The 22,268-nt window shown below is 39.4% G+C and overlaps 2 protein-coding genes across 2 annotated transcripts in view; one reads left to right on the top strand and one right to left on the bottom strand.

Annotated features, from left to right (window-relative positions):
* Positions 1 to 1,609: 1,609 nt before the first annotated feature.
* PRPF38A (pre-mRNA processing factor 38A) lies at positions 1,610 to 17,879 on the bottom strand. Its single transcript, XM_012776254.2, has 10 exons — positions 17,599 to 17,879; positions 16,614 to 16,773; positions 14,640 to 14,761; positions 13,112 to 13,197; positions 6,511 to 6,621; positions 5,131 to 5,243; positions 4,463 to 4,489; positions 4,266 to 4,363; positions 3,747 to 3,795; positions 1,610 to 3,225 (listed from the first exon to the last, which is right to left on the bottom strand). The coding sequence occupies exons 1-10, from the start codon at positions 17,726 to 17,728 to the stop codon at positions 3,183 to 3,185; spliced, it is 939 nt and encodes a 312-aa protein (XP_012631708.1). The 5' UTR covers positions 17,729 to 17,879; the 3' UTR covers positions 1,610 to 3,182.
* Positions 17,880 to 17,925: 46 nt separating this feature from the next.
* The window catches only part of ORC1 (origin recognition complex subunit 1), a 30,134-nt gene continuing 25,791 nt past the window's right edge, over positions 17,926 to 22,268 (top strand). Inside the window, exon 1 of the mRNA XM_075998395.1 lies at positions 17,926 to 18,206. The gene's annotated coding sequence lies outside the window, so the exon portion shown is untranslated. The remainder of the gene's footprint in view (positions 18,207 to 22,268) is intronic.

Genomic DNA, 22,268 nt, shown 5'->3' with positions numbered 1-22,268 from the left:
AACCTCTTTGTGAGAGTGGGTGCATCTGTGATCATTGTTTTCTGATTAATGCTTATTTAAACTTAGGTCAGTCTACTTAAGAATAGCAGGAAGAAGTTAGAGGAATGAGCTTTAAGTAGGGTGGTTCTATTGGAACCCCCTCACCAAATCCATTTTTTCCTTTGCCCCTGCGAACACATCTCCCTTTATTTCTTAGCATTAAGAGGTCATTATGTTTTATGGCAAAGCTTTCAAGGCAGTGTATTTCAAATTGTGGGAAGTGAAATCAATTTAGTGGTTTGTACCTAATATTAAAAACTGGTATCAAATAAGAAATATCAGAATTCATTTTGCATAAGGAATAAGAATTCTTTCCTGAAATTTCAGTACATAATATCCATATGTGTATACAGAAAATAAAACATTTTTAAAATGTAGGCTGTATCCAAAAAATTTTTGAGTCTCTCTTTGTTGCCCTGGGGAGAATGCAGTGGCATTGTTGTAGCTCACTGCAACCTCAAACTCTTGGGCTCAAGCAATCCTCCTGCCTTAGCCTCCCAAGTAGCTGGGGCTACAGGTGCATACCACAACACCCAGCTAATTTTTGTATTTTTAGTAGACGGGGTCTCTCTCTTGCTTATGCTGGTCTCCAACTCCTGTGCTCAAGCAGTCTTCCCACCTCAGCCTCCCAGAGTTCTAGGATTACAGGAGTGTGCCCCCATGCCCAGCTTAGTCATTAAGTTTTGAAGCTACCATTCCAAGGCCTTATCCAATAGGTTAGCACACAGATGACAGAAATGGCTTTACAATAAGGATTTTCCTTCTGCCTCGTCTCCTCTGCAATGCTCTTTTATCAAAATGATACCTAGAGAGATGTTCATGTCCCACTCAACTCTTATCTTTGTTCTACTACTCTTGCTATAGGTTAGCTGTGATGCCCCAATTTTGGTCTAGATTTTACCATATGTCTAAGTATGCTTTGAAGTTTGTTTGGAGAATTTTACTTCTACTATTATTAAAATTTATTGGGGCTATTTATATGTGCGTGGGGGTTTACTTATACTTTATAGCTTAAAATAAAAGTTTTAACAATATACTGGAGGATGATTTGGTTGGTCCATGTATTGCTTAGCCAGAGGACATTTCTTTCTACCTAGATCACTTTAGTAAAGAAATAACTGCTAGGACTCTATAACAGATTTAAGTGTGTGTGTATGTATATATATATATATATATTTTAGACAGGGTCTTGTTCTGTTCCCCGGGCTAGAGTGCAGTGGTATGATCATAGCTTACCACAACCTCAAACTCCTGGGCTAAGGTGATCCTCTTGGCTCAGCCTATTGAGTAGCTAGTACTACAGGCACCAAGTCACCATGCCTGGCTACCTTTTTCTTTTTTGAAAGAGATGGGGTCTCACTATGTTGCCTAGGCTGGTCTTGAACTCCTAGCCTCCCAAAGTGCTAGGATTACAGGTGTGAGCCACTGTGCCCAGCCAAGATGCTTATATTTATTTTTAAAAGGTAGTCCTATATGTAGTTGTATCAGAAACCATACAGTTCTTATAAGCAACTTCAACTCGGGTATAATCATGAATAAAAATAGTCATTAAGGAATACAAAAGCTCAAATAGTTTTTAAAAATGCTTTAATATTGCTGTAAAGTTTCTTCCGTTCGATAGCAAATAACAATGTGTATACTATGACCAGACATAACTTCCCAAGAAACTGGATGCTATAATACAGCTGGTCTTAACAATTCCTGCTAGGTCTAGAGTTGCAGGAAGTCATTCAAGCACTTTTCCCTTTTTAAAGGAGTTTAAGTACAGGTAAAGGGAACTCTTATAACAAAGATCCTAATAATCTCTTAATTATTAATGCCCATGGAGACACTTTAATCCTCACTTTGCTTTTGTATCCTTAAACCTTAGCTTCTACAACCTACTCTCTAATTTTCCTGTCTTTCTGAAGGGGGTCATTATAGTCTTCAATAAATAGGTGACTTATACTTCTTCCTGTCACCACTGTTGGTGTTGCCTGTAGTTCTATTGTTTGCTTTTCATACACGCTCTCCTTGGGCAATCTCGTCTGCATCTTCCACAGTTACATAAACACTGTCAATTCTCTGCCTCAATCACTATAGAGAACTGTAGTCCCTATTCCCAACTGCCTGGGCTTTATCTATACCACAGTTATCTCAGATTAAACTTGTTAAAATGAGTATCATTTTCACTATCACCACAATCCTCTTACTCCTGCCTCTCTAAAAGCTGTTTCTTCCTGCTGTATTTTTTTTTTTTTTTTTGCAGAAGTGGGGTTTTGCTATGTTGCCAATGGTGGTCTCGAACTCCTGTCCTTAAGCAATCCTCCCACCTCAGCCTCCCCCAAGGTGCTGGGATTATAGGTGTGAGTCACTACGCCTGGCCCCTGCTGTATTTTCTGCCTTTGTGAATGGCATTAGTGTCCAGCAATTGAGGTCAAAACCATGAGGAGTATTAGACAATTTTCTCTCTATCAAATCTTTTTCAATCCTTATGCCCTTATTGCTACTAATTAGGATTGGATAATGTCAGTGTTTGATAAAGGCTGAGCACCTTAACTTGGGTTTAAAAGCTTGTGGGAACAAATGGCACTCTGTAAGAATGTGCTGCGTGAAGGGTGTTAAAGTGCTACCATTTGTTGAACTATTCGATGAAATTGGATTAAATGATCCAGAATTATCCTTACATTTGAATGCATTTTGTTCTTGCAAAACTGCTGCTAACCAGTTTTCATGTTTATTACCACTTGCCACTGCTGCAAAACACTTAGGAACTATGATGTTTTGCTGATTTGATATTTGAATAATAGCAGCAGCACAAATCCCAGGATCCTAAAAGCAGTTCCAATCACAGAACAACCAAAAAGTAAACTACAGAAAAATGGGAAATGGGTGTGTCAGGTTTAATAACAAAGAGGGGATCTTTAGGAAATATTAACTGCCCTCTAAAACTGATCTTAGGAACATCATCCCTCAAAGATGTTAAGATTCAAAAAGAGATACAAAACTTAGCACCTCTTTTGTTAAAAAAAAAAAAGTGGAGAAACTTGATAAGAAAAAACTAAAATATTTGTATAGCTGCCTAGGGCGGAGATCTTAATCCTTCCAGATAGATACTCTCATATCCACAGGAGGCCATTTGAACTTAAAGCAAACTGAGTCCATTACTCATTCCCTCTCCGGCTCTTCTTATGGCTCTTCTTAGACCTGAAATGGCAACACATATAAATCATTAGATTAAGGAGCTGGACAAGGACTTAAAGGGGATGGAGATGACACCCAATATTCATTAAATGTACTTGGTGTCTTTTTTATGTTTCAGAGCAGCACCCTTGAGTCAAGTATTACTATCCATAATTTACCATTGAGGAAATAACCTCAGAGTTAGAGTATGTATAATAGTAAATGGCATAATAAATGGGTTTATAAGGAAAACTTATCAAAATGACTTGTCCAAGGTCACTCAACTGTTAAGTTTTAAAAGTAGGGACTAAACCCCAGGTCTCCTGATACCAAAGCTCAATCATCATCCACAGCTACAATCCTACAAAAACAAAAACCAGATACATAATCCCAGTACTTCTTAGAGCAAGAGGCCAATCTTGTCTTATAATGAAGGAGATTTCCTAATATTCCCACCAAAACAAAATTTCAAGTCCAACTTAGTTGCCATTGGGACTTGAATTTCTGAATAAAGATTTAAATTCTTAAAACAGGTCAAGACATACCTTTCAGGTGACTTTGAGTGGCTCCTGTGTCTGTGACTACGGTGATGACCTGGAGAAGAAAATGCCATTGGGTGAGATTCTACTCTTTAAACTGTCATTCTCACCTCCCCTAATGCCTCCCATGGGCTTAATTAGCCTATGCTGGTAACACCTCTTGTTGGTAGTGCTTGTTGGTAGTGCCTCTCTGAATTGGCATATATGGGGGGAGGCAGAGAAAGTAGTAACGAAACTACTTCACATACATTCAGCACTTTATGGTGAATTTCACAAACATCATATTGGGTTTTCACCACTTCTCTGTTAGATCTTATTCCTATAATTTCTGGTGAAAAAACTGAAGCTGACCATTATATCAACAAAGCTTGTACAGTCAAAATGTGAACTTTTAATTTTCAAATTCCATGTCTATTTCCTTTTCTGCTAGGCAACAGTATAGTCAGGAACTCCTGTAGTGCAGGAGGCTAATTTCTCCTATATCTCATTGTTAAGACAACCTATGGCAAAAGCCATATGCTATACCTGGGGACTTGGAGCGGGATCTGTGCCGTCGATCTCGGGACCTGCTTCGGTGTCGTCTTGGACTCTTACTCCGATGCCTTTCTCGGCGTGGGGAGGGGCTGTGCAAAAGACTGGTCAGACTACCAGATCTGTTTGGCAATATACACACACCACCACTGCCCCCCTCTCTCTGACATCACAAATGACTGAAGGCCTACCTTCTCCTTTTGGGAGATCGACTCCGCCTATAAAGGAAAAAGAGAGCCTAGGTTGGTGCACTGGATGTTGTAGATTGAAACATTGGCCCTCATTTTTACCCTTCACCCTTCTCTGTATCCATGTCCTTTGTCATGTAACTTTGTAGCACCCTCCCACTCTAACTTTGCAATTGACCATGTGACTTGTTTTGGCCAATGGGATATTTGCAAATGTGATACAAGCAGATAGTAGAAAAAAACACTTGCATGATGGGGCTTATCTGCTCTTGCTCTTATCTGCCACTGCCATAAGAACATGCCCGACTGAGCCTACAGAGAAAAGTTGCCCCCATCATCACAGCTAAGAACATCCTATACCAACCAACAGATAGCTGACCAATCAGCCAATAGACAGCTGATCACAAAACAAGTGACTAAACAGAACTTATACTTCAAAACCTGCCTATCTAAACCATGCTTAAATCACTGACTGCTCACCTGTGAACTAAACAAGTGGTTATTGTTGTCTGCCAGTGAGATTTTGTGGGTGTTTTGCAGTAATAGACAACTATCCAATACATTGGACAAACGTTCTTCATAGACTGGCATTTTTTCCTTCTCTGAAATCTAAACTTCTAGGCTATAGTGTTCAACGTTTCCCTGAAAGATGCCAATTACTAGGGCCTTACCTTCTGGGAGACCGGCTCCTACTTCTCCTATAGCGCAGCGTAGGAGAGCGACGGGGCTTGTCCAAGTCTCTGTAGCTTCTCCGGCGGTGATCAGGTGATGGTACTCTCTCCAACTGGAAATGTGATGGTTGGGGTCATTGATGGGCACTACGTTTCTCTTCCTATCCCGTCCCAAAGTCCACCTCCAAGTGACTTTTAAAACACAGTAATCTAACTACAAAGAGGGAGGCACTTGCCCTACTAAATATCAAAACTTAACTATGAAGCTATATAATTAGGGCAGTGTGCTACTTGCATATGAATAGATAAAATGACCTGTAGAAGAGAGACACCAGAAACAGACCCACATATATATACAACTTTGAATTATGGCAAAGATGGCAATGCAGGTAAGTGGGAAAGGAATGGTAGTGTGAGACCACTGGTTATCCTTATTGAGGGGAAAATATTAGACCTCTACTTCATTTCAGATAAAAAAATCAATTCCTGTTTAAATGTTCTTGTTATATTTCCTTCTAGCTTTTTTCTATGCATATATTGTTATTTGTAATTTTGTTTACTAATGTTTTATTGTTTCTTTTTTAGGCAAGCATGAAAATGAGGTTTATTGAGGAGAGAAGATAGGATATATATACATATTGCAAGAGCAAGATATAGGTTTACAGGACATGATACATACAGCACATATGATGACTGGACCCAGTGTCACAGCAAAGGGAGAACAAAAGGAAGGGTGTAAAAAAGGCTACAAATGTTTTAGACCTTTCTATTTTAACTTAATATAAGCATTTTCCACATTACTGTGTACTTTTCATAATAGTTTTCATGGCTGCCTAGAAGTCTGTTTAGTTATAATAGTTTATCTGATGCTTCTGGCAGCTAGGAAGCTTGACTGTTTTCAATTTTTGAGCATTATAACCAGTACTGAAAGAATATGACTGTATAGAATAATTTTATTTCCCTAAACTAGGCTTATTTCTTAGGATAAGTTCAATTACAAAAAGTGTTTTTTCTCAAATATTTATTTTAATAGATACCATTTATTAGGCAATTATAATGTGTCAGTATTATGCTAGGAGCTTTATGTATACTATCTCATTTAATTCTCATAACAGTCTTGAGAGAAAATTATTGTTATCTTCACTTTACAGAGGAGAAAACTAATATTAAGTAATGTGCACAAAATTATACCACATGTAAATGGTGGAGCTGAGACGAACCAAAGTCTATTTGACTCTAAAGCTTATACTTCTAATGAGAAAATAAGGTGGTGTTTTGGTTAAAGAGAATTAAAAATTAAAGTCTGAAAACAAAAACAAGAACCATTCCCATCCTCTATAATTATCCCTCCCACAACCTTTAAACTCTTGGGTGCCTGACCTTCTCATCTTCTTCTTCTTCCTCTTCGCTGGACTCTACATCATCCATGTCTTCTTCTAGAGCACTAACTCGAGGCTCCAGTTGCTCAGCTTCCTCTAGCACATAGCGTTTCTACAGAGAACATAATGGCAGTTAAAGGTCATTGTAATATCCTCTGTCTTGAAACCCCAGCATTGGGGCCAGGTGTGTTTGTTCACACCTGTAATCCTAGGACTCTGGGAGGCTGAGGTGGGAGGATGGCCCTGCGCTCAGGAGTTCGAGACCAGCAAGAGCGAGACCCTGTCTCTACTAAAAATAGAAAAAATAGCTGGGTGTGGTGGTACATGCCTATAGTTCCAGCTATTTGGGAGGCTGAGGCAGGAGGATCGCTTAAGCCAAGGAGGATGAGGTTGATGTGAGCTAGGCTGATACCATGACATTCTAACCCCGACAACAGACCGAGACTCTGTCTCAAAAAAAATAAAAAGAAACTCCTGCATTGGGCTTCTGGGACTGACAGAAAAACCAAGGAACAACAGCTGAGGCTTTTTCATTTCAAAGATAGTTCAAGATTTTCCTAAGGTATTTAAAATACCTGCAATCTATATACTCTTAAGTTCCCCTATAAACATAAATACAAAGCTGAAGAAAACATTTTCATTTTCTATTGGCTCTATTCCTTGTGATCTTATACTCTAAGGTCACTGAAATATTAATCGGTATAGGTGTACCTAGAATCAAAAATGTGGGCTTCATAACACAGAAAACCCAAGGACCAATAAATTAATGGCTGAGACCGTGTTAGCTGGTAGTTCCACCAGCAGAGGGGCAACCCTAGAGTAGCACCCAATCTCCAGGATCCAGGGAGCTGTTGAGATTCATACATTTTGAACTGGGCACAGGATATAAACAATCCATCTCCTGGCTTCCTTTTCTTTTATGATAGGGCTTATCAGTGCATATTTGAGTGATGAGGAATCTGAGAGGCAAAGGTGAGTTCAAAAGTGCCAAATGGACTAACTGGATCATAAGACCTTTTCTCACACTCTTGTGCCAAAGATAAGAATGTTGGATGACCTAGACGGATAGTCACAGAATAATTAGTAACATTTGTACACTACTTAGCTCTCACCCTTCATCAAAATTATGTGAAAGCTAGGAAAAACAAGACAATCACAGGGTCACCACAGTCTGGGATCTAGGACTGTATCAGACAGGGCATCCAAAATACTTAATGCTTACCAGACTCAGAAGAGACTAAAATCAATATATTAATTCCTAAGTATTTGTGTCTGATGGAATGAGAATACATTCCAGAGCAACTCCTTGCCAATGTTAGGGCATATCAGAAGCAAAACAGACGACCTGTAGGTTGCTTAATAAGAAAAGAATCAGAAGAAAATGTAGTCTTAAGAGTCACTACAACTAAGCCATAAATAGAGCCCACACCAGAGCACACCTCTTGGTGATATAACATTTATCACTGAGATTTCAATTTCTCTCTCCTCAGTGGGTCTTGATAAACACTAACAAATTCTTGTTTTATGGGCTTACCTTCTAGACTCCACATAGACCATGCCACTTAAATAAAAAGGCTTGTTTAGAGCTGACTGGGCTTTGGAGCCCTTAGCTACAACCTGATTGCTCATGGAAGTTTTCTCACTTGCAGCATTTCTAAAGATAATAATTATAGCTAAGGATAATAATAGGTAATGTAACCCACAATGAGTTAGTGTGAAAATTAGGCTCTGAAAGCAGGTTTTTCAAATTTGAGATCTCATTCTCTCTACTATATACTCTAAAGTAGCCAACATGGAATAGGAGAGATATATTTTTATTTTGTAAGATTATGACTAGGTCAGTATGGAGGAAGAGTTGATTTACTGCACTTATGCGTGGGCACCAGTTACTTTTTTCCAGCAGATTTGATGCCTTAAATTCCTCTTACCCATTTATCAGATATTTGCAATCCATTCAATTCCCTACTTTTAAGTTTTTCTGATTCCTTTGATTTTTTCTGAAAACTTGGGATGAAATTGACATAACATACAACCATTTAAAGTAGCTTTTAGTGTATTCACAATGTTGTGTAACCACTACCTATTGCTAGTTTCAAAACTTTATTGCCTCAGAAAAACACCTGATACCCATTAAGTAATCAATCCTCATTCCTCCCTTCCCACATCCCCTGAGAACCATTCATCTTTTTTGTCTTCTACAGATTTGTCTAATGTGGATACATCATTTTTTAGAATCATACAATATGTGACCCTTGATCTTTAAATTATCCCCTTTGGTTTACATCTAACAAGGGAGCAAGTCCTCTGAGCAGTTGGGATATAGCAAATTGTTTCATAATTACTGAGCTGCAGGTAGCATTATAAATAGGAACCCTGAAGTAGTAGACTCCCCATTTCTGGGGAGTGAGATTTCTGTGGTTGCTTAAATCATGTAAGAATTAGCTCCCATCCTATGACTACAAACAGTCTCTGCGACCCTTTAGTTAATATTACCAATTCTAACATATATAAAAAATCAGACAAGACTAGAGCTGGAAGAGCCAAAAGCCTTCAATCTGCATCTACTCCAGTATTTTTCACAGTATTATTTAATAATTTTATTGAGGTATAATTAATATACAATAAAGTATTTTTTAAACTATACAATTTCATGTGTTGACATGTATTATATACAACTGTAAAACCATACATCAACATAATATATCTACCCTGTCCAAAAGTTTATGCTCCTCTGTAATCTCTCCTTTCCTTTCTTCTCCACTCCTTCACCCTGTCCCCAGGCAACCACTGATCTGCTTTTTGTCACCATAGTTTACATTTACTAGAATTTTATATAGTTAGAAATTATACAGTACATACTCTTTTCACTCAGTACGCACTCATCGGTACGTTTTTTTCACTCAGCATAGGTATTCCGGAATTCATCCATGTTGTGTGTCACTAGTTCATTTTTACTGCTTAGTAGCATTCTATTGTATGGAAATACCATAATTTGTTTATCCAGTAACATGTTCATGGACATTTGAATTATTTCCAGTTTCTGGCCACTACAAATAAAGCAGTTATGAATATTTGTGTATAAGTCTTCATGTGGACATGTGCTTTCATTTCTTTTGGGTGAAATGGCTGAATTGTATTGTGGGTGTATGGTTAACTTGTTAAGAAAAAATGCCAGAAAAAATGCCAAACTTTTCCAAAGTGGTTGTATCATCACCAGCAGTGTACAAAGACTTTAAGTTCCTCCACATCCTTGCCAATACTTGATATTGTCAGTGTTTTAAATTTTAGACACTCCAACACATATGTAGTATATACCTCACGATGGTTTTAATTTGCATTTCTCTAATGATTAATAATGTTGAGTGTCTTTTTATGTGCCATTGGCCAACTATACATCTTCTCTAGTAAAGTGTGCTCATTTTCCCACTGAGTTGTCCTGTTATTAACCTCAAGTTCTTTATATATTCTAGATTTAATACCTTTGTTATATGTGTTGTGCAAATATATTCTTCGAATCTATGGCCTGCCTTTTTATTTTTATAACAGTATCTTTTGAAAAGCAAAAGTTTAAAATTTTTATCAAGGCCAATATATTAATTTTTAAAAAACAATTCATGTTTTTTGTGTCCTATTACAGAAAGTTTTGTCAGACTCAAAGTCATTAAGATTGTCACCTATGGTTTCTTTTAGAAGTTTTATAGTCTTTATTTTTATATACTGTATTTATGATCCTCTTCAAGTTAATTTTTATGTATGGTATGAGCTAAGGATGGAGGTTCATTTGTTTGCAATTGGTTATTCAACTGCTCCAGTACCATTTGTGGAAAAGATTATCCTTTCTCAATGGTATTGCCCTGACATCTCTGTAGAAATAAAAAAAAAAAAAATTTAAAGAAAAAAAAAAGTGAAACAAAAAACCAAAAAAGAGAGAATCAGGTAGTGTTTGTCCTCCTACTTTTGTTCCTTTTCAGAGTTGTTTTAGGGTGGGCAAGGTGGCTCCCACCTGTAATCCCAGCACTTTCGGAGGCTGAGGTGGGAGAATCACTTGAGGCCATGAGATCCAGACCAGCCTGGACAATAATGAGACCCCATTTCTACAAGAAATAAAAAAAAATGCTGGGTGTGGTAGCACATGCTTGTAATCCTAGCTATGCAAGACCACTTGAGCCAAGGAGTTTGAGCTTGCAGTGAGTTATAACAACACCACTGCCCTCTAGCCCAGGTAACAAAGAAAGACCCTGTCTCAAAAACAAAAACAAAAACAGAAACAGAAAATAAAGTTGTTTTGGATATTCTAGGTCCTTTATATTTTCATATAAATTTTAGATTCAGCTTGTCAAGTTCTACAAAAAAGTTGATTAGAATTTTGATTGGGATTGCATGAAGTCTATAGATTAATTTGGGAATTGACATCTTAACAATATTAAGTCACAGTATAAGATATGCCATCAACATGATATATCTCTCCATTTATTTAGGTTTTCTTTAATTTCAATAATGCTTATGTTTTATAGTTTTAAGTGTATAAGTCATATCTTTTGACAAAATTACCCTTATTTTATACTTTTATTAATAGATGCTGTTTAAATGGTATTTTAATAAATTTCAAATTCCAATTTTTTATTGGTAGCGTATAGAAATACAATTGATTTTTATATATTGTCCTCATGAGATAGTATGGGGACAAGACTTGGGGCTCACTTCTAAGGGAGCCAACATGGGGGAGGATGACCCAGCCTAATTTGTATAAGAACAAAAAACAACTGACCTCCTAGCTGCTAGAATTCAGCCCATACCCATATAAGAGGGGGGCCAACTGTCTGTCTCTGAAGTAATATCTTCCAGGACCACTGAAGCATGATGCTGACACCAGCTGATAAAGAAGCTGGCTTCAAAGAAACCAGACTTATCGAGATATAACAGCATTAAGCCAAAACAGACCCCTATACTGACCTTACCCTAACTTTTCCCTCATTATAATCCCATTTTAATTTGCTAAAAACCAAACCCAGGGATGAAGATTTAAAATACTAATGATACACGATATGCATGAAGAAGCATGACCACCAAGTGCACAGCCACCAACAGAACCCCACCGCTACACATGATGACTTCAAAGCTGACACCTAGCCCCTTCTTTATAACATAAAACTTCCCCTGCCCTTTACTCAGACAGCCAGTCTGGATGCCTCCTTAACCAGCTGTCCTCCCTTTTGTTAGAGCAAAAGCTCCAGGAAAGCCTTTCCTGCCCAAATCTTTCTGGTCTCATGTCAGTTTCTATTGACATGGGGACTAAGTACCTAAAAGTCTGGTATCACTTGTATTCCACAATTCTGCATAAACAGAAGAATGGGTAAATAAATTGGGGTATATCCATACAATGGAATACTATTCAGCAATAAAATAGAATAAACTAGTGATATGTGCGGCAACATGAATCTCAAAATAATTATGCTGACTGAAAAAAAGAGACAAGAAAGAGTATTTACCATGTAATTCCAAAATGCAAACTAATCTAGTCTGTCAGATAACATATCATTAGTTGCTTGGGGGTGAAGGGGTGGGATTCACTGTCTCGATTACAGTGACAATCAAGGGCATTTACATATCAAAACTTATCAAATTTTAGACCTTAAATATAATTTATTGTGTCAATTATATCTCAGTACAGCCATTCAAAAGAAAAAAGGCCTTTATTCAAAGGAAATTGCACTTCTCAAGTCCTAAAGCAGAGGTGCCCAATCTTTTTGGCACCAAGGACCAGTTTCACAGAAGAAAATTTTTCCAGACTTGAAGGAGAGGAGGAGAGACAGAGCTCAGGCAGTGATGGGAGCAATGGGGAACAGCTATAAATACAGATGAAACTTTGCTAGCTCACCCGCCACTCACCTCCTGCTGTGTGCCAGGTGTGGGTGAGACCTGTAGACCTAGAAGAAAAAGGAGCTACTCTGACTGGAATACGTGGGGCTATGTCCACTTATTCCTCTCAGTATTCCTAAAACGGTCCCACAGGGCAGTTTAAAGACCACTGAGATAGTCTGATTTTTCCATTTTATAGATAGGGGAACTAAGACCAGGACCGACAGCTAGTCAGCTGTAATAACAACATAGAAACTAATTTCCAGTTTGGTTATCTCTCCAATATAGCCCATTCCCTTTCTCTTTAGATTTCCTACCGTATCTTTTTTCCCTTTGTATTTTGTAAAAGTAGTTTTTAAATCATAAAACCTATTCCTGAACAGTGGCTTATGGACAATTATTTACCACTAGGGAAAGGAAGCAGGATGATAAAGGGGAAGTTTAAGGAATTAAGGGCTCAGTCTCCCACTCCTGGCTTTTTTTATTTTATATTCTGGCTTTTTACAAGAAGATTGATTTCAAAAAAGCTGTTCATGAAGTTTCAAAACTACTCAAGCTATAAATATCCTTGATACAATATCCTACAGAAGATTTTATTCACTTTTAAAGCCCTATCCTTCAAATACTTTGTATTTTCTTCTCACTCCCAATCCACTACCTTTCTCATGGACAGGAAGACTATTTATTAAGAGGTCTGCCTGTCTACGAAGAGAAGGGTGATGATTAGAGATCTTATCTCTCACCTGTAGTCGAGGCAGAATGATATCACAGACTCTCTCACTGTGTAGTAGTTCATCAATAAACTCATCTACATGCATCAGTTCAAACTCTGAAAGAAAAAATTATTAGGCTCAAGCAACCTAGAAATAAATTTATACAGCCAAAAAGTGAAAGAGTTAAGACTTCGTATGAGGCCATCTATGTGCCAGGCCCCTTTAGAAGCAAGGAATTAAGGGATGAATGGATCAGAAATGACACACACAAAAGCAAACACAAACAGTCCTGAATTATGCAGGGGTGATCTTAAATAGATCATATAATTGAAATGTAATTTCTCATTTGAAGACAAATGTTTCTGAATATAGAATGTGTATCTTACATGGCACATGGAGTAACAGCTTTTTAGAACTTCTATGATATCCATTACCTTACTTCAATATTTTTTAACCATGGGTGATTTTGCACACCCCCACCTCCCCTACTTAGAGGGGGGTGCTACTTCTATCTAGTGTGTATGGGCCAGGGATACTGCTAAAATCTTACAATGCACAGGCCAGCCCCCACACAAAGAATTATCTGGCCCAAAATGTCAGTAAGTTTGAGAAACCCTGTTTTAGTTTAACACAGTATAATCATAAATAACCCCATCATGGCCATGACCATGTCCATCTTGTTCACCAGGTTATTTCTAGCACATAGCAGTTTATGGCATGTCACTGGTACTCAATATAAATTTATTCAATGAATAAGTTAATAAAAGCTTAAAGTACAATACCAAATTCTTAGCCTTCTACTGTTTAATGATGCACTAGAGGGGAAAGGCAAATCTTTTGTCATGACACTAAGTGAAAAAAGATTTTGACTGCATTACCCTGAATCCCTCTTTAGCATACAAAGCATCTCTTTGTAAAAGTATGAAGTTGCCTATCTTGGATATACTCATTATTTTTCAAGTGGGACTGCTGTGAGTGTAAGTACATTTAGTCTATACACTGTAGTGTGAGGTATAGCACTAGAGGAGAGGCCAGTAGAAAGAACAGTGAATATGTAGCATGAAAACTAACTTTGTCTGAGAAGGTTGGGGAAGGCTTTTATAGAGAAGCCATTCTGGAGCTAGATCTTTTGGGATGGAGCTCATGTGAAGAGAGTATGTGATGCAAGGCATAGACTGACATAAAATGCTGTTGGAAAGGAAGGCAGAAAGGCCAGACTTGGTATGGCCCACAAGAAGCTAGCTGTCAGAATGAATACTCCCCTTCATGAGATGGAAGACCTGGATGAAGACTATAACAATGTAGATGGAGAGGAGCACTCACATTGTATGTAACAATGTGAGGGCACAGGTACTGATGAAATGGAAACTGGCTTAAAAATGACAGTCTGAGCTGGGAAAGGGGGTTTGCATCTATAATCCTAGCTGCTTGGGAGGCTGAGGTGGGAGGACTGCTTGAGGCCAGGAGATCAAGACCAGCCTGGGCAACATAGCGAGACCCCATCTCTTAAAAAAAAAAAAAAAAAAAAGACAGTCCAGAGACTTGGCACCATACTCACCTCCATTTCGGTTCTGGCTCTTGATTTTTCGATAGTCATTATACAACGGCTCCAAGTACTTGTAGCAATCAATTGCTGTGCCTGTCAGCCTCATGTAAAGTGCCCCCAACATACGGACATACCTGACAAATAGATGACAGTGAAACAATGGGCCATCCTAAGATGTTCCTGAGTTTTACATCAGGCTTTTCTCAGGACAGTAGTGGATAAAGATTTTCTTTCTTCTCTTTGGCAGATAAGAAAACTGCAATTTTGGAGGTAGTATGGAGCAGAAGAAAGATGGCTAAAATATGGAGATCTGAGTTCAAGTTACCACTGTACCACTTACAGCTGTGGGAACTTTGTACATATTGGTCAGTTGTCAGATATATCATCTTTAAAACTAGAATAAAACCTATTTACCTCACAGGATTATTCTAAAAATCAGATAAGATACTGAATTTAACAGAAGGTATAAGGTATATTTAATAATAATACAAGAACAAACACGCATGGATGTGAATGCTGGTTCCAGAAAAAAGTCAAAGACATTTGGATTCAAATTCTGATTCCATCATTTATTAACTCTGTGACATTACTGGGCAAATTACTTGTTTTCTCAGCCCTTGTAAAATGGAGATGATGCTACCTAACGTACTGGCTTGTTGGATTAAATAAGAAACACATTTAAAAGTGCGAAGCATTTAAAATGTTAAACACTCTAACACATAGCACATAGTAAGTACCTAACAAAACTTGGCTATTTTCTAGCTGTTAATGTTTTGTAAGATTCCTTCCTTTTCCTGTTCATCTTTATCCAACTACTTACTCAAATCTCCACTTGGGTAACTAGTAGGCATTTGAAACTCAACACTTTCTTAATATGAGTAGCAGAATATTATAGCAAAGAATACAGGCTCTGAAGCCAGCTTTGCCAATTTATGAGCTGTTTGACCTGGGGCAAATTAATCTCTCTGTGCCTCTGTTTCCTCACCTGTAAAATAGGGATAATAAGTTTATAAGGTTGTTGTGAAACTTAAATGAATTATTATGTGTAAAGCCCTTAGAACAGAGCATGACACATAATTAAGCTATTATTATGTTTGTCTCCTCCTTAAGAGGTGTTTACCTCTTTTAGGTGTTTACCATGCAACAGGCACTATGTTGAGAGATATGCATATGCTATTTTCTTTAACTCTCACATCAATCTTATAAGTAGATATTTTTGTCCCCATTTTACAGATAAGGAAAATAAAGCTTAGAAAATTAAGTAACTTCTCCAAGGCCACAATTAATGAGTAATAGAGTCAGGACATAAACCTAGATCTAACACGTCTTAACTAACACTTTATGTTGTCTTTTTTACCTCTGAGCATTTAGTGTCCAACAACATATTAGGTACTCACTTCTGCTTAATATATGTTCGATGAATTTGTATAATCCTTTTCTGGGGGAAAAATTACAAAGACCAAGAAAATAATGTAGAAGACTAATACAATTAGAATAGACAGGCCGGGAATGGTTGCTCACACCTGTAATCCTAGCACTCTGGGAAGCCAAGGCGGGCGGAATGGCTCAAGGTCAGGAGTTCAAAACCAGCCTGAGTAAGAGCGAGACCCTGTCTCTACTAAAAATAGAAAGAAATTAATTGGCCAACTAAAAATACATAGAAAAATTAGCCGGGCATGGTAGCGCATGCCTGTAGTCCCAGTTACTCGGGAGGCTGAGGCAGAAGGATTGCTTGAGCCCAGGAGTTTGAGGTTGTTGTGAGCTAGGCTGACACCAAGGCACTCTAGCCTGGGTGACAAAGCAAGACTTTGTCTCAAAAATAAATAAATAAATAAATAAAAATACAAATGCAAGGGCTCAAGAGCAAAAACCTGAAGTGGAACTCTGTGGAAATGAGTCATAATGGGTTCACCCCTCTTAATAAAAGCCCAATTCTGAACCACCAAAATTGAAGCTTTTATATTAGCTAGTCAACATTGTACTCACTTGAAATCTTCATTTTTGATGAACTCCACAATGATATCCTTCTCAGGCTGAATTTGAAGCATCTTCAAGGTTAAACACAGAAAGGGAGTTGGTTTTATGTTGCCACCATAGACGCCACCCACAAACCTTAACTCCATGGCTTTATCAACTACAAGTTCAGCTAAAAAAACAAAAACAAATAGAGTGGCATCTCAGACATATTAGGGCTAAGCTCTTCCTCGTTCGAAGTGGAGAGAGTTAGTGAAAGATTTGGTGCCCCTAATTACTCACCAACAGTTTAATACTAGTATTAATAATAATGATGATGACTGCAGCTGATATATATTGAAGGATTGATTACTATATGCCATATAGTTTCATCTATATGACATCTTACCTCATTTCATCTTACCTCGTTTAGTCTTTACAACAAGCCATGAGGAAAGTTCTAGCATTGTCCTTATTTCCAGGTAAGGAAAATGAGGGCTAACAAAGGTTCTTGTGATCGAAAGGTCCTTGGGCTGAAGGTCCACAGCCAGAGTATGGAAGGACATGGATTTAAAACCAGAATTCGAACAAAGATCGGAAGACTATCTGAAGAACTGATATTTACATTAGGATCCAACTGTGGAAATACCGGAACTGACCCAGCTTTAAGGACAGTAAGATCATAAATTTGGTTTAGAGCATGTTAACGGTCCTTTAAGACTTTCGAGAGGCTATGTCACGGAATTCCATCAGGGTCCTTGAGCTTAACAGTTTGTAATCCAACAGGCTATCATTAAATATGGAATAATTCAACCCAACTGAGACACCCTTCAGAATAAAGTCCTATCTGATTAATTTGTGTCTCCAAAGCCCAACACAAGACTAGACATACAGGCACTCAATTTTTTCTGAATGACATACTTCCCACCCCCAGGGACCAGTCGCTAGTCCTACCAGTACTCAGTGAGGAGAAATGGGCCACAGGTGGCCGAGAATGGGTCTGCGCGCTCCCGCTCACCCGTAAGGCCAAAGCACTCCTCTTTCCAGTACTTGGACTCGTAGATTCGTGTTCTAATGATCTTCTCCACCAGATACTGAGGGTTGGTGCCGTGGATGCTATGCGCATCCTTCACCGTACGGTTCGCCATTTTAGAACTCCTTCAGTTCTATTTCCGTCGAGTCCTTTAATGCGTCACGTCCAGGTTAAAAAAAAAACACAAACACCGAGAGGGATGGAGAAAGGTGGTAAAAGCCTCAACAGTTTAGGCGACCATCTTGAAGCCGGAAACCCTGTAGCGTAAGGAACTTCCGCGAACCGCGTTGCCGAGCGAATCAAAGATGTCTGCTGCACGCTGGCGGACGTACGTCATGCGGCCCCTCCCCCGGTGGGCGGGCTGGTTGGTGACGCAACGGGGGTGATAACCTGGAGGCGGGGCCACACCGTTTGGCGCGAAAATTTCTTTTCTCCACCTTTCATTCCATTTCCGGGCCTGAAGCTTTGGCTATAGCGTGAGGCCCTTGGCTGTAAAAGGGGGAGTCCAGCTGGGGCAGGTAAAAAGTTGCTGCATCTCCCGGAGCTTCCGAAGCGAAGGCTGTGGGAAGCGGAGGCTTTCGGACAGCCCCTCGGTGAGTGTGGCGTCCGGCGGGCCGGGGGTCGGGGGTGGGACCTGAGCCTCTGCAATTGAGGTCATGGTGCTCTGTAGACTCACTCATTGATTCATTCAGCTGACATGTACCGAACGCCTGTTTATTGCCTGGCACTGTTCTGAGCCTTTAGAAGTGTTCCTCTTTTCCACGTCCCCACTCCTAAAAGGCTTCCCACTCTACCAGAGTCTGAGCGTTTGCAATGGGGAAGTCGGAAGCCAAAGCAAAGAAGTGTTAGCACTCCTGCCTTCAGCGCCCTGAGACTTTCAGTAATGACTTAGCCTTTCCTTCTCTATGCAGTGCCTTTGTAAAGCACGTGCCTCATTTCCTTCTTTGAGCCGTAGTGCAGCAAGCACTACAGGGAAGACCGAGCAGATGTTATTACCCCATTTTACGGGTGTTGCAGTTGCGCCCAGAGAGACTTGTCTAAGTCGTTTTTCGTGACTAAGTGGTCTGGCTCCTACCTGGGTCTTCATTTTTCCAGGTGAGCCGCTCTTAACTGCTGGGCTTCCACTCACCCACCCACTTTCTTTCCAAGAGGGAAATCCAATGGCACCCTTTCAATTTCTCTAGTCTAACCCCGGCATAGAGGGGCCTTTTCTTGTGACAATTGGAAAAAGCACTGGTTTGCAGGGATGAGAGATGCGAGATTCTTATCCTGGTCGACTATTTGAGAAACTAATGATTAGATATGATTTTAGTTGTCTGTAAAATATGAATACTGGTACCCTCTTCCCTGCTGTATTAGGTGGTCTGGGAATACTAAACAAATTTCCACTGTAAGAGTATGATTTACCAAGTCCTCCAAAACATTTTTCACCAAAATAGAGGACAATACGTGGACTTTAGAAGGTTTGTGAATCCTCTGAAACTGAACACAAAATGTTGTGTGGCTTGTATGTGGGTTAATAATATTCATCAAATTATATATATGTGTGTGTGTGTGTTGGTTTTTGAGACAGTTTCCTTCTGTCGCACAGCTGTAGTGCAGTGGCATCATCATAGCTCACTGCAATCTCAAAACTCCTGGGCTCAATCAATCCTCCTGCCTCAGCCTCGGGAGGAGTAGCTGAGTAGCTGGGACTACTACCACCACGACGCTGGACTAATTTTCTGTTTTTAGTAGAAACGGGTCTTGCTGTTGCTCAGGCTGGTCTCAAACGCCTGAGCTCAAGCAGTCCTCTTGCTTTGGTCTCACAGAGTGCTAGTATTTCAGGTGTGAGCCACTGGGCCTGGCCTATCAATTATATTAAAACAAAAAATAGAACCACTGTCCTTTACAAATAAATGCAAGAAATTAAGGGAGTGTGAAAGTGAATTTACCGTTTTGCATTTTGTTGTTTGATCTTCAATAATCCTACAATAGTGCCTTGAACACATTGGGTGCTTGATAAATATTGATTGAATAAAAGAAAGATTATGTTATCTCCATTTTGTGGGTAAGGATATTGAAGCCTTGTTGACTGTTCAGACAGTGGCTGGGAAGCCTGACTTATTGTATTATAATAAGCACACCAAAAGCAAGCTCTTGGTCATATGTTATTATAACATCCAATTTCATACAGTGTGTTGATGGGCACGGTCATTGGAATCTGGCTGTTCAGGGTTTGAGGTAAAGCTGTGCCATCCCATATAACAATGGACAAATTATCACCTTGAAGTGAAGAGTAGCTTCTACATTTCATTGAGCAAATATTTATTATTGAGTGTGTACTGTGCACTTAACTATGTACTAACATTGTTTTAGAATTGTTTTAAGAATTAAATCAAGTATGTCAAGAGTTTTGGCTTGGCTGGCGAGGTGGCTCACGCCTGTAATCCTAGCACTCTAGGAGGCTGAGGTAGGTGGATTGCTCAAGGTCAGGAGTTCTAAACCAGCCTGAGCAAGAGCGAGACCCTGTCTCTACTATAAATAGAAAGAAATTAATTGGCCAACTAATATAGAAAAAATTGGCCAACTATATAGAAAAAATTAGCCGGGCATGGTGGCACATGCCTCTAGTCCCAGCTACTAGGGAGGCTGAGGCAGGATTGCTTGAGTCCAGGAGTTTGAGGTTGCTATGAGCCAGGCTGACGCCAGGGCAACCGAGTGAGACTCTGCCTTAAAAAAAAAAAAAATAGTTTTGGCTTAACCCTCTGTATTTCTGGCTGAAATATGTGCTATCATTTTTACTTCAACTCCCTTATCTGCTTTGCTTGTGTGTGGCTCCTAGACTGGGTGGTGTGTATATTCTAGATTTCTGGTATCTGTGACAGCAAGACCCTGTAATGGTTATCTCCTAGAAGCCAAAGCCTTTGTTAGGCTAAGTCAGGTCTGCCTTTCCAGTCCCTTCCACCACCTTCCTTGGGAAATCTCTCTGCTGTTGTCAGATGAGATGAAATGCTGGGTGAAGGGTAAGGAAGTCCAATAACACACAAGAGGCTTGACATTTGCTATGATTTCCTTATACTGCCTCTTCAGAAGGACTCCTGATTAATTTTTTTAACTTTTCATTGAAGAATGACATACATACAGAAAAGTGCATAAATGATAAATGTACAGCTTAAGGAGTTTTCTTAAAGAGAACATACTCTAGCTGGGCGTGGTGGCTCACGCCTGTAATCCTAGCTCTCTGGGAGGCTGAGGCGGGCAGATCCTTTCAGCTCAGGAGTTTGAAACCAGCCTGAGCAAGAGCGAGACCCCATCTCTACTATAAATAGAAAGAAATTAATTGGCCAACTAACATATATAGAAAAAATTAGTCGGGCATTGTGGCCCATGCCTATAGTCCCAGCTACTTGGGAGGCTGAGGCAGAAAGATTGCTTGAGCCCAGGAGTTTGAGGTTGCTGTTAACCAGGCTGATGCCACGGCACTCTAGCCTGGGCAACAAAGTGAGACTATGTCTCAAAAAAAAAGAGAACATACTCATGTAGCCAGCACCTAGATCAAGAAACAGCATAACCAGCATCCCAGAAGCCCCTGTCTCCCTGCAGTGTCCACTTTCATCTTCCTAGTCAGAAAAGGAAAATAGCTCAGAGAAGCCTGAGCTCTGTGAGGTATGCAAAATTAGTCTAGTCCAGAGAGACTAGAGAAGTCCCTCACACCCATGCCAGGAAGCAATTGTTTAAAGCCTAAGTAGCTGCCTCACACATTATCTTATTCCTGAAATTTGTGAAACAATGGATAGCCAATCAATAGCTGATGTTATTTTAATGTAAATTATTAGTGAACAGCTTTGAAACTGCCTCTTCTTTTCCTTTAAAAATCCACTTTAGGCTGGGCACAGTGGCTCACTCCTGTAATCCTAGCACTTTGGGAGGCCAAGGCAGGAGGATTGAGCTCAGGAGTTCGAGACCAGCCTGAGCAAGAGTGAGACCCTGGCTCTACTAAAAGTAGAAAGAAATTAGCTAGCCAACGAGAAATATATGAAAAAATTAGCCGGGCATGGTGGCACATGCCTGTAGTCCCAGCTACTCGAGAGGCTGAGGCAGGAGGATCACTTTAGCCCAGGAGTTTGAGGTTGCTATGAGCTAGGCTGACACCAGGGTATTCTAGCCAGGGCAACAGAATGATACTCTGTCTCAAAAAAAACCAAAAAACAAAAATCCACTTTATTCTTCTTGTGTCAGTACATCAAAAAATATATATGTATATATAAAAGAAAAATCTACTTTAAAATTTAACTGCTGATAATTGGAGTATATATTCAAGGCAACTTGAATCTATGCTCCTAGGTTACACTCCTCAAGCTTGGCCCCAATAAACTCTGTACTTATATTCGTTTTTGCCTCAGCTTCTTCCTTTTAGGTAGACACTGGATTCTGTTGTAAATTCTAATAACATAGATTACTTTTACCTGTTTTTGAACTTTATGTAAATGGACTCAATATAGTATGTATTTTTTTTTTTTTTTTTTTTTTAGAGTCTTGCTTTGTTGCCCAGGCTAGAGTGAGTGCCATGGCGTCAGCCTAGCTCACAGCAACCTCAAACTCCTGGGCTTAAGCAATCCTCCTGCCTCAGCTTCCCGAGTAGCTGGGACTACAGGCATGCACCACCATGCCCG

This window comes from Microcebus murinus, chromosome 2 (assembly GCF_040939455.1).
Source record: "Microcebus murinus isolate Inina chromosome 2, M.murinus_Inina_mat1.0, whole genome shotgun sequence".
In the NCBI taxonomy this organism is placed as follows: Eukaryota; Metazoa; Chordata; class Mammalia; order Primates; family Cheirogaleidae; genus Microcebus; species Microcebus murinus.
Note: the sequence above shows the minus strand (reverse complement) of the source record. Positions and strands in the feature narration are given on the sequence as shown.

Excerpts from the sequence above, each read along its gene's own strand:
- PRPF38A (XM_012776254.2), bottom strand. The coding sequence starts at position 17,728 with ATGGCGAACCGTACGGTGAAGGATGCGCATAGCATCCACGGCACCAAC. Across the intron at positions 14,762-16,613 it reads ATCAAAAATGAAGATTTCAA|GTATGTCCGTATGTTGGGGG; the intron begins GTGAGTACAATG and ends TCTATTTGTCAG. Across the intron at positions 3,226-3,746 it reads CACTCAAAGTCACCTGAAAG|GTCTAAGAAGAGCCATAAGA; the intron begins GTATGTCTTGAC and ends TTGCCATTTCAG.